This window comes from Melospiza melodia, chromosome 22, assembly GCF_035770615.1.
Source record: "Melospiza melodia melodia isolate bMelMel2 chromosome 22, bMelMel2.pri, whole genome shotgun sequence".
Taxonomy (NCBI): domain Eukaryota; kingdom Metazoa; phylum Chordata; class Aves; order Passeriformes; family Passerellidae; genus Melospiza; species Melospiza melodia.
Window position 1 is genome coordinate 3689565 of NC_086215.1, and position 12176 is coordinate 3701740.

At 50.3% G+C, this 12176-nt stretch overlaps 1 protein-coding gene across 4 annotated transcripts in view; it reads left to right on the forward strand.

Moving 5' to 3' along the window:
- NSMF (NMDA receptor synaptonuclear signaling and neuronal migration factor) overlaps positions 1 to 11359 on the forward strand; it is a 50174-nt gene extending 38815 nt beyond the window's left edge. For all 4 annotated transcript variants that reach the window (XM_063174815.1, XM_063174817.1, XM_063174816.1 and 1 more), the window contains 6 exons: positions 221 to 254; positions 792 to 862; positions 1874 to 1953; positions 3487 to 3589; positions 3953 to 4028; positions 5822 to 11359. In XM_063174815.1, the coding sequence (XP_063030885.1) occupies positions 221 to 254; positions 792 to 862; positions 1874 to 1953; positions 3487 to 3589; positions 3953 to 4028; positions 5822 to 5919 (462 nt within the window). In that variant the 3' untranslated portion in view covers positions 5920 to 11359. The remainder of the gene's footprint in view (positions 1 to 220; positions 255 to 791; positions 863 to 1873; positions 1954 to 3486; positions 3590 to 3952; positions 4029 to 5821) is intronic.
- Positions 11360 to 12176: the final 817 nt, after the last annotated feature.

Genomic DNA, 12176 nt, shown 5'->3' on the forward strand with positions numbered 1-12176 from the left:
GCAGGCTTCAGCTGCAAGCTTTGGGTGGATTTGATCTTCATGGACTGTTCAGCTTCTGTGCTGAGATGTGGTTTGGGGTGAGGGTTACTGCTGCTGTGACCAGCAGCCATCAGTTGGTGTAAATGTGCTCTTAAAGCATCCTTGGAGTGGGATTGTGTGGTTATTAGGGAGCTGGTGCAGTGACAGTGAGCCTTTACATGTCTTCTCTCTTGGTTTCCAGGACCATGAACACGCCACCTTTGATGACATCCTGGGTACGTGAGTTTTACCTCCTTTTCTATCTCCTGCCCATTGCAAATGTAACCATCAATATTTAAGTCACTCAGATGCCCTGTGCTTCAGCTGCCACTCACAGAGTTGTTTTTGTCACCCCAGTGACCCCTGGCAGTCAGCTGGCTGCTCTTGGATGTGCTGCTGCAATAAACATTCACTTTGGCCTGTTTTCTGTGCTAAACTCATGGTCTGCAGCAGGTAAACTGAGGCACAGGGCAGCAGCTGCCTGTTCATTGTACCTGTGGTGGGGAGTGGGAGCAGTGACAGAGGCCAGGAAGGCTGGGGCTGCTCCAGAGCTGTGCTCACCACAGAGCAGTGTCTGGTGCTGTTCCATCCTTTCTCTGTCACCTGCTGACATTCCCTGCTCCCACAGCATCCTTGGCATGTACTGAGCACCCTCAGCTCAGCTTCCTGCCCTCAGGACTAAGTGTAAAGGAATGAGATTAATTTTGACCTTTGTCCATGGTTCATCTTTTCCAACGTGTTTTGTTTGGTTGGGTTTTTTTTTTTTTTTGCAGAGGAAATAGAGAAGAAGCTGAACATTTATCGGAAAGGCTGCAAAATCTGGAAGATGCTGATATTTTGCCAGGTACATGAAAGTTGTTAAGCACTTGGGTGGTTTGTTACAAATTTGTCATTTTCTGTGGGGAAAGTGACACAGAGGAACCAATATTCCAAAGTCAGCTTCCATTAAAGTCGCTGCCAAGGCACAGCTTTCACTTCCCATTACCCAGACATGGAGCAATCCCAAGTTGCTGAGACAGCAGGAAATCAAATCTGATTTAGCGAGGCCTAGTCAGGAGCTGGGCTGATTCTCTCAGGGAACCCCAGACAAACCAGCATCAGCACTGACCTAGAAAGGGTTTCAGAGAAGGAAGAAGCTCTTGCAGTGTCATGGTTATGGTTTCCATCCAGTTTCAGTGTGACAGTGGTTGTGGGTCAGACTGGCAGGTGGCTCAGCTGGGAGCCAGAGGATGCAGTAGAAGGGTCAGGCTGGAGCTGTGGCTGGGACAGTCCAGGCCCTGCTGGATTTGGGGGGTGCTGGGGATTTCCTTCCCAAGTTTGCTGTTCTGGTGGTGGTCAGCTGTGGCTTCCCCAGCAGCTGTGCCATGAGAAGTGGGAAGGGTGACCTGACTTAACTCCCTCCAGGTGCCCAGAGCTGCAGAGGAGCAGCTTTGCTGCACACTGACCTGAGATTGTGACTTCACTGGTGCTGTGTCAGTCTGTTCATGCACCTGCTGCCCCAGGGCAGTTCCTCTGCAGTGCCAGCCCTGCCTGCAGCCCCTGCTATGCTCAGCTGCTCCTCTGCCCACCCCCAGCATCCCCCAGTGACAGGGACTTTCTTGTCTTCCCTGTTACTCTCCAGCCACCCACAGTGGCGTTTTAAACCTATTTTTGTGCCTTTCTAGAGTGATGTGGGCACGGAGCAGCAAAAACCAGGGAATGCAGCCCCCAGCACACTGCCTGTGTGTGGATGTGTCTGCACTGCTGGGCTGCCCTGCTCCCTTGTGGCACTTCTGGGAATGCCTGGGCAGGACAGGAACTCATGCAGGGTCTGTACAAAGGGGTTTCCATCTGTCTGTCTGTCTGTCTCTTGCAGGGAGGCCCCGGGCACTTATACTTGTTAAAGAACAAAGTTGCCACTTTTGCCAAAGTGGAGAAGGAGGAAGATCTGATCCTGTGAGTGGCTGTGCTGTGTTCATGGTGTTTCTCTGCTGGATTTGCTCAATGTTTGCAGCACGTGGTGGAGGAGAAGTGAAGGGAGCTGGGGTGGCTGGGTCAGGGGATGAGGAGGCTCAGGAGGCATTGAACAGGAGCTCGCAGCTCATTCAGGGTGACAGCAAAGGTGGCAGAGCTGAGCTCATCCCTGGAGTGCTGCAGCCCTGTCACCAGGAGATTTATTCTTAAATGTGTTTAGTGTCTCTGTGCATAGAGACTGTCAAAAAAGGAGGGAAAAAAAGATATTTATTCTACTAAAAACAGCCTTGCTGACCAGAAATCAGAACATGCACCTCGAGCCTGTGGTGCTGTGATACCATTGCTAAGCTGTGGCTGTGGCAGAAATCCAGGGTGTTCCCCCACAGCTGACTCTGGCCAGGGGGAAATGGAATTTGTCTCTGCAAAGCCTGCTCAAAGTCCAGTCTGGTACTGAGGAGGCTTTTCACTAACATGCCAGCCTTCAGCTGGGAGTGCTGAGCAATTTTGCTGCTCCTTGCAGAGAGTAAAGCTTTGCCTGTTTTGCTGCCTACTCGCTTGTGCTGGCTCAAACTTGCTTGGCTAACAGTGCCTGGCTGTGGGGGGAGGATGTACACCAACCTGTTCCTACACAACTTTGTGTTGGCATGAGAACTGAGTATTAAAATCAACATCTGCTCAGCAATCTCGTGCCCTGGCACAAACACTGGCTGTGGAATTCTCCAGCACGTGTGCACATCCAGGATTCTGAGCACATCCCAGGCACAGCTGCTCCCAAGCTGATAAATCAGGGATCTGCAGGGAGCTGTGAACACACAGCTGAAAGTTGGGGAGCTTGGAAGTGAATGTCTCCATCCAGCTTGTGTGTTCTGGGAGGCAGTGCTGAGGAAAGCTGAGGCTGCAGTCTGGTTGGAGCACCCAGGGAGGAATTCCTGGGCTTTAGAGCCCCCCAAAGTTGCTCCAACCCTCTGCCCAGGGGAGGGGTTGTGTTTCACATCCCTCAGGCACCCAGTGCCTGGTCACAGTCACTACACTGTGAGCAGCACCAAGCACAGGTTGACATGAAGCTGCCTGGGCTGTATTGTCTCACTCAGAACAATCTCTGCAGCTGTTCCTGCTGATTTCATGCCCTGGAAATGAAGCAGTGCACTGATAAGCCTCGTGTTCAGAAAGGGCAGTTGTTGATAGAAACGGGAGAGAGGAAGCTGGAGGGGGTGCTTGGTGAAACTGTCACTGCAGAGCACTCTTGGGGGACTCTGCTCCCTTCTCCTCACCTTGGAGCTCCCTTGACTCTGTGGGCTGCTCTTCCTTCTCTGCCACATGACTTGGACCTGCTCCTCAGGCCCTGCCTCTGCTCCTGTTCTTCCTTGTCTGGGATCCAGTGGCTCTCCCTGAGCAGTTTCCTGCCCAGGGTACAAACCTTGGGCCCTGCCTGAGTGCTGTGTACACACATCCTTGCCATTAATCATGCCTATAAGGAGAGATTTTTATTTTAATTATGTGTTCTGTTTTTTCCAGCTTCTGGAAGAGGTTGAGCAGGCTGATGAGTAAAGTCAATCCTGAACCAAATATCATCCACATCATGGGCTGCTATGTTCTTGGAAACCCCAATGGGGAGAAGGTAGGAGCCTGTGGGTCACCCCTGGGATGTCTGCTGGGCCCAGGGAGGGCAGGGTCACACTGGGAGCTCTAAACCTGCCTCTTGTGCTGGCTGGGAAGGTGCTGCTGTCCTGTCTGTGGGAGCTGTGAGTGGGAGAACCCTCTGGATTGTGGGGCAGGGGAGGAAGGATTAGTGATGCGCAGGACAAATAATGAAACCTTTGAGGAGAGGAGCAGTTCAAAGCACTTGGTTTGTTTATTTACTGGTGAGATAGATGTTCTAAAGGACATGGGTGGAAGGTTTTCCAGAACAAAGATGGGCAATTCTGAGGGCTCAGGATCATCACTGTTTTCAGCTCTTAACTCTGGTATGTTTTCCTTTCAGCTATTTCAGAATCTGAAAAACTTAATGAATCCTTATAGGGTTGCCTTTGAGTCTCCACTTGAACTATCAGCTCAAGGTAATTAATTTCCTGTGCAAAGACACACACACACCCCTTGCTACCCAGTCTGCCTCCTTTGGGGGGCATCTCCATGAAAAAGCAGTTTTGACTCCCTTAAGTCCTGCCATGGTCTTTGTTTTGCTTGTAACCACCTTGTGTAGCTCAGCTGCTGCCCCTTGCAGTTCCTGCATCTGTTCACATTTCAAATGCTGTTTGTTGTGCCTGAGGCCTCTCCCAGGGTCCTGGCAATGCAGAGGAGGAGACAGCTTTCCAGGCTGGGTGTAGGAGATCCCAGCATTATTAGGGCATGAGGAGTCTGTGGGGGAAATGCACATGGAGCAGAACCTTTTCTGTAGCCAGGTGTGCTGGGGTCTCTTCTCAAACCACTGGCACCAAGGGAATTATGTCAGTAAACAATGGGGATGTGGCCCATCAGGGCCATTCTACAGCTCAGTCTGCTGGCCATTTTCCCTTTTTTTCCTGTAGCTCAAGATATTTCAAGAAGCTCTACAGGATTTTTCCTGTTCAATGTCAGTAATTCACAGTGCAATTTCACAAGTGACAGATTCTGAATTTTGTTCTTTTATCTTTGCTGTAGTTCTTGGCCAATAAAACCATGCAGGATTCAGCTGTAGGCACTTCTCTGCTGCCCACAGCTCTGGTCTCAGCACTGATGGGTTTTTCTTGCCTCCCTTCACCCTCAGGAATGTGCAGGAGTTCAGCACATTGGTGCTCAACTGTGCAGAGCTCACAGAATCACAGAATCAGAGAGTCACAGAATCACAGAGCTCACAGAGCTCACAGAATCAGAGTCACAGACTGATTTGGGTTGGAAGGGACCTTCAGGCTCCCCCAGTTCCAGCCCATCCATGGGCAGGGACACCTCCCTGCAGCCCAGGCTCTGTTCATGTTCAGTTCCCTGTGCATGATCAGTTCAGCTGCCCATGGTGCCTGCACAGGAGCAAACAGGCTGGGATGTGTCCAGGAGCAGCTTGCAGGGAAATTCCTGGGTTTGTGGGCAGCTCAGCAGGCCAGGCAGTGGGTTCTGTGTGCAGGCATTAGAGCAGCTCAGCTTTCAGGAGGCTGGGCTGAAGAATACGTCTGAATTTATCCCCTTGATCAGTCTGGGACATGCTAAGAGTGTACCCTTGTAATCCTTTGCAAAGTCATCTAAAACTAATCTTAATCAGGCCTCACAAGTGAAAATCCCCTCCTTGAGCCCTGTCTGAGTGCAGGGTTGTTTGCCCTTGTGTTTTCAAATGCACCTCCTGGCTGCCTGAGAGATCCCCTTCAGTCAGAGGGGCTGGGGGGCACAGCTGGCACTGGTGTGTGCTGGGAGCTCATTGCTGGCAGCACAGACAGCAGCAGGACAGGGATGGCCTGGTGATTTAAAAAAATATGTATTTTTAAATTGGAATTTTCAGTGCTAATTATTTATAGTGTTTCTTTACAAGAGTTAGCTCTTGTTTTACAGCCCCTGAAGTCCCTGTGCCTCATGCAGGCTGTGGCTGATCATCTCCAGCCCCCAGCTCCCCTCAGCCCTCAGAGCAGAGAGAGCTCCAAGTCTGGAGACAGACTCTGTGCTCAGTTCCTGCCCCCAGGGACAAACCCTGCCAGGGGATTACAGGGAGCTGTTCATGGTTGAGGAGATCTGAAAAGATCTTTGGCTCTCACGGGCCCCTCCACGTGCCCAGTGTCAGCGTTTGCCGTGGATGTGTCACAGACCTGGGGGTTTGTGCTGCTGTGTGCTGTCACCTCTCCCTCGTGCCCCTTTCAGGGTGTGACCCCTCTGTGCCTGGTTTCACTCCTAGGTAAGCAAATGATTGAGACTTACTTTGACTTCCGCCTTTACCGCCTCTGGAAGACCCGCCAGCACTCCAAACTGTTGGATTACGATGACATTTTATGAGCTGGAGAAGCCTTTGCAAGAGGAAGCTCATCACCAGTGTCCAAGAAGTCATGCTTTATTGCAGAGAGACTTTTTTATTGGCACGGGGAGCCCTTCACAGCCCTACAGGAGGCAGCAGCGCTAAAGGGAGGGAAGGAGGAGCCCTCGGAAGCAGGAAAAGGCTCCTGGGCCAGGAGAGACTGGAGGGAAGGGGGTGACAATGACGGTGACACCTCGCTGGCCTCAGTCCGAGCCCCGGGGCCTCAGGAGGAGCTGTGTGAAACGAGGACAGGATGGAGTTCCTGGCAGAACTGAGCTGTTTTGGGTCAGAATGGGCCAGATTTGATTCCAGGTCCTTTTAAAGACTTTTGAAGCTCAGGTTTTCTTACAAAAAAAAAAAAAAAAACAAAACCACAAACCCAATTAACCCATGCACTACAGTGAAGAAGTCACCAGAGCACAGAGGGAGCAGGGGGTTGTCCTGGTGGGACTTTCTGTGCTGGGAGTCCTGGAGAGCAAGGACTGCTACACCTACTCCTGCAAGCTTAGAGCAAGATGATCCCATTTCCATGTGAATATATACTGGGATATAGAACTGAAATCTTCTTTTTTGTTTGTTTTGTTTAATAGAAAATAAGTGCAATTTTTATAGCAAGGGAGGGGGTAAAATCCCTCCTGATATTTAATTAGTTAAAAATAACACACCATAACCAATAGATGAGGTATTTTTGGTCTGCTTGAAAATATATTCAGAATGGTAATATATCTTCTGTAGACATATTTAATCACCAGCAAACATGGTTTTAACATAAGTTAGCAGACCCTGCATGTCTGCTGCATTGGTTTGGTTCCTTTCAGAGTAGCTGTGCTGCACTACCTGTACGTGCTCTCACCAATGTGTAGTTCTCCTCCAGTTAGCCACAACTTCATTACTTTCTACTTTGCTGCTTGCAAAACTATGGAACTTTAGTTTTGCTGAAATACTTTAGGTTAGAGCACGGGACCTGGCTGGGAATCCTCTGTCAGGCTCGCTTTGGTATAAAAATGAATTAGAAATTAATAGCCATGGTAATGAATTGTTGATGCCAGTGTTTTGCTGTGTGTTGGGAGAGGAGCTCTCTCCTGTGTGGAGACCCCTCTGAGGGGGCTGAGCACTGAGGCATTTGGGAGAAATGCTGCTGGAGGGACACAGCACAGGCCTGGAGCATGAGTTTGACTCTTTGTTCACTTGACTGCCAGTTGTTTGTGCAGAACCCACCCCTTTTCCCTGACCTGTTTCTTGGTCTGAGCTGCTCAGCCCCTCCCTTGGAGGACAGAGAAAACCCTGAGCTCTGTCAGAGCAGCCTGAGAGCCCAGGTCTGTACTTGGTATTTGATGGTACCTTTTGAAATCTATTTATTTTTGTTTGGTTGGGTATGGGGTTGCTTTTCTGGTTTTGGGAATGGGGCTTTTTTCACTTTCTGCTGTCCTTTCAGAGGACAAACAGTACTTAGAGTCTATGTAGGTCACTGGCAATTCTGGGAGGTGACACAAGTTATTTCTTTTACAAGCAAAGGAAGGAACAGGGAAGGATTACTTTATTTTCCTGATTTCCTGCTATCTCAAATTTCTTGATTGTGAAGTGAAGGAAAATACATGTACAAATCTTCTTTTAATTACTTACAAAGAGAACTTGTTGTTCTGATCTGTAGAGTCCTCCTTCCCCCCTGTGGTTGTGATTTTGGGGAGCAGGCCCCTGGCTAGAACTGCTGAACCCTTTACATTTAGAGCAGTTTTATAGCAAAACTTTTGAAGAAATAATGTACATACAGTAAGGAGAGGAATGGGTGGAGAGAGGTATTTAAAGTCACTGAAAGCCTCACAGACAGGTGTGGGCTGTTGGGAGCTTTGGTGGCCACATCTCATCCCTGGACTCAGTCAGGTTTGCCAGACTTACAGTGAAGGGGAGAACAGGCACCAGTCTGTAGCTTTTGGAAGAAAATTGTGCCGGATATAAAAGAAAAAGAACCCCAAATTTATGCCAATTCTGTTTAACATTGGAGCTTCCACCAGCTCTGCGTGAGAGGTGGGAGCCAGAGGTGCACTGAAAGCACAAAGTCATGTTATCTGGAGAAGGAAATGGCTGTGGGAAGATTAAAATGCTGACACAAAACTCTCTCCCTTTCTGACCCTTTCACCTCCTAACTGGAGACAGGCAAACTGTTCTTCCTTTCTCAGATCCCAATTCAGTGAACTTGGTAGCATGAATGTAGCATTGTGCAACTATTGAAAATCTTATTTAACCCCCAAAGGGCCCATTTATGTATCCACTTGAGTGATTTCTCTGTAGAATTGTTGTATATCCTCACTGACCACTTGTAGTACTTGGGGTGCAAAGTAGAAGGTAGATTGTACAGTAATTTCTGTGTTGGGATGGACACTATGGACTGTTCTGGTGCAGTTTATGGGATATGACAACTGATGAATGCATTTCCCTCCAAAGATCTATATTCCTCATAGCTTGTGATGTTTATGACATGAACATATTTTTTCCTTTGTAGCATTCATATGCCTAAAGAGATGAAATTCTCTCAGAGCTGTGACTGGAATAGAGTTGTGATGTTTGATGTCCTGTGTGCAGCAGCATCCTTGGAGTTAACCACTGGTGACAGAGGAAAACACTTTTATTCCCTTTTTTCACTGGTGGAGTTTTTCAGGTGGCTGCTGGGAAAGGAAGGGTTTAGCAGAGGCAAATAAAAATTGTAATTATTTTTAAATTTAGAGGTAAAAATAGAGCCTGGAAGTTCCTCAGTGAGAGCAGCCTGTAAAGGATGAGCCCAGCATGGTCCCAGGCAGGACAGCTCCAAGGCCCCCTGTGCTCCTGCAGCATCCCCTGGAGGCTCTGGGCTCTCCCAGTGCCCTGCCTGGGGCAGCTGTGGCCCTTGGGCACAGGGACAATCTGCAGTTCCACTCCAGCTCTCACCCTCTGCTCTCAGGGCGTGTCTGAAACCAGTTCTGCCCTGTGCCTGCGGCAGTTCCTGTGCCTGGGCTGAGCAAAGAGCAGCTCCATCCCCCTGCCCCGTCCCAGCAAGGAACTGCTGCTGCTCTGAGCTGCTGCTCTGAGCCTGGAGCTGCCTTCAGCTGGGTGGGGACACCTGGTTCACTTGAAGAGAAGCTGATTGAACCCAGGTGGCTGAGCTGGGTGCCAGCCCTGGCTGCTCACCAGGCACGGGTGGGGTTTGTGCTGCCCTCGCTGGAGGTGGTGCTGGATGTGACCCCCAGCCCATGCCTGGGTAAATGTGTTATCACATTTACCTGATCAGTGTGATAAATGTGTTATCACATTTACCTGTTCAGTGTGATAAATGTGTTATATCACATTTACCTGATCAATGTGATAAATGTGTTATATCACATTTAGCTGATCAGTGTGATAAATGTGTTATATCACATTTAGCTGATCAATGTGATGTGTTATCACATTTAGCTGATCAATGTGATAAATGTGTTATCACATTTACCTGATCAGTGTGATAAATGTGTTATATCACATTTACCTGATCAATGTGATAAATGTGTTATATCACATTTAGCTGATCAGTGTGATAAATGTGTTATCACATTTACCTGCTCAGTGTGATAAATGTGTTATCACATTTACCTGATCAGTGTGAAAAATGTGTTATCACATTTAGCTGATCAGTGTGATAAATGTGTTATGGCCTGGGCTGGCAGTGTCACTCCAGGAGAGGAGGGGGCAGGAGGGGTCTCAGCTGTCCCAGCCCTGCTGCTCAGCCTGGCTCAGAGCTGGGAGTGCCCCCAGGATGTTCTCTGGTGCCTGCAGGGAATGTTCACCCAGCTGGAGAGGCCTGGGGCATCACAGGCTCCGTGGATGTGGCACTGGCAGAGAGGCTTTTCTCTTTTCCTCTTGTGTGGCTGGGAAGGAAAGGGAAGGAAATTCAAATTACCCATGGAATATAGAAATAGCTAGAAACATAAAGCTTTTTGCACCTCTGCTCGTGCTGCAGCCACCAGCTTCCCTTTGCAGCTGACCTCCAGGCCTGGGCTGGGAAACATGAATTCCCTGATAATCCCTTCCTGTGTTAAACAAAAGCAGAAAAATCCTTGTAGCTCCAGCAAAACATCTGACTGCAGAAGGTACCCAGCCAGCTCATCCTGCCTGTGTGAGGACTCTGCTGTGGGATCCCACCTGCTCCCAGCCCTGGAGCCACCAGAGCCAGTGGAGGGGCTTGGCCTCTGTGCAGGAATTTATTCTCTGCTCAGCCTGGGCTTGCTGCCTGGAGCTCAGCACAGGGTTCCTGCTCCCAGTGGTGCTCCCATGGACACCCCAGGCTCTGCCCAGCTCTGGGGGATGCTCCAGGGCAGTGTGAGCTGGGATTTGGTGTCAGCACTGCCCAGAGCCACCCCACAAACAGCCCCTGCTGCTGCCTTGCTGGCCTGTGCTGGCAGCTCCTGTTGCCAGCTCTGCACAGAGCTGCTCTGCACCCTCAGCAGCACCACTGGGGTTGGCTGAAGGAATGGAGAATGCTGGATACAAACAGCCAGCCTGGCAGGATCTGGGACCCTGCCCTTAATGCCAGCCCCATTCTTAACCCCACTGGAGGGGGAATGCCAGGCTCGCTCTGCTCTCTTGGTCTAAATGTAAACATTCAGCCTCTCACAAGCTGGTTTGAGTCACACTCAGCTGTTATTCATAGGATGTGTTACTGTGTGAGTGGGGAAACCCTTCCAGGGCCCTTCCAGCTGGCACCTGCTGGCAGAGCCCTCCTGGGCTGTGCCCTCATTCCCAGGGAACTGGGCCCCACTGCCCGCTGGGCTCAGGTGAAGCTCAGCTCAGGTCAAGCTGAGCTGCTCTGTGCTCTGGGCTTTGCTGTGCCAGTCCCTGGAGCTGGGGACAGCCCTTCCCGAGGATCCCAGTGTCCTCCCAGGGGATATTGAGTGCTGATACCATCTTCCACATCATCTGTAAAGACTTTGTGATCCTGTATTTTGTCCCACTGACTACAGCCTACCCCTGGCTTTCTGCATCTTCATGGAAGTGTTTTCTACTCCTCATTCTGGAAACACAAGCCAAAGTCAACTGGAAACTGTTACTGGCAAGTCAGCCTGGTAATGATCTCCTCTGTGGGAGCTGAGGGTGTAAATGGGTGTTTGAAGGTTCCTGACCCTGATTTGGATCATTGTTATTCCAGGTGATCCTGCTGTGTCATGGGCACAGTTCATGGTAAGATAACCTCTGCTGGGGCAGTGCATGATCTATCAAAGAGCACCAGGAACCAGCAGCAGCTTTGGTTGAGAAATAACTTCAGCCCAGTTTACTGCCAGTCAGTGTGACAAATGTAAAGACTGAAAGGAATAAACATTGTGGACATTAAATGTAAAGAATCCATCTGAAGAGAAAGTACATTGCTTTTTCCCATAAATGTTTAGTAAATATTAAAGAACTAATGCAACCTAATAATTTTTTCACAGTATTGTGTTGCTTTGAGAGTATCCATAAAAGTTACATAGGTAAGAACAGATAAGACCCATCACGGGTTGTTGCCCTGTGTTCCGAGAATCGGGGTAATTACTCAATTCTGTGGGCATTCCAAACTTCCTTATCCCAGCATCCCTGTGGCCTGATGGTAATCACAGCACGAGTGTCCTGAAAACCTTCAGCAGGAGGAGCCTCTCCACCTGCACTGCTGAGCTGAGAGAGACCCCCAAGCACCCGATGGAGCCACGTGCTGGTCCCATGTCCCCAGTGCTGGTCCCATGTCCCCTGGGGCTGCTCCTGTGTCCCCAGTGCTGGTCCTGTGTCCCCAGTGTTGCTCCCTTGTCCCCAGTGCTGGTCCTGTGTCCCCAGTGCTGGTCCCATGTCCCCAATGCTGGTCCTGTGTCCCCAGTGCTGGTCCCATGTCCCCAATGCTGGTCCCGTGTCCCCAGTGCTGGTCCCATGTCCCCTGCGGCTGGTCCCGTGTCCCCAGGTGCTGGTCCCGTGTCCCCAGTGTTGCTCCCTTGTCCCCAGGTGCTGGTCCCATGTCCCCAGTGCTGGTCGCATGTCCCGAGTGATGATCCTGTGTCCCCAGTGCTGGTCCCATGTCCCCAGGGGTTGCTCCCGTGTCCCCAGTGCTGGTCCCATGTCTTGAGTGATGGTCCCGTGTCCCCATTGCTGCTCCCCTGTCCCCAGGGGCTGGTTGTGTCCCCAGTGCTGGTCCCGTGTCCTGGGTGGCCCCTGCCGTGCTCTTTCCCTCTGTCCAGCCTCCCCCTCGGGCACAGCCCCTGCCCTGCTCCCC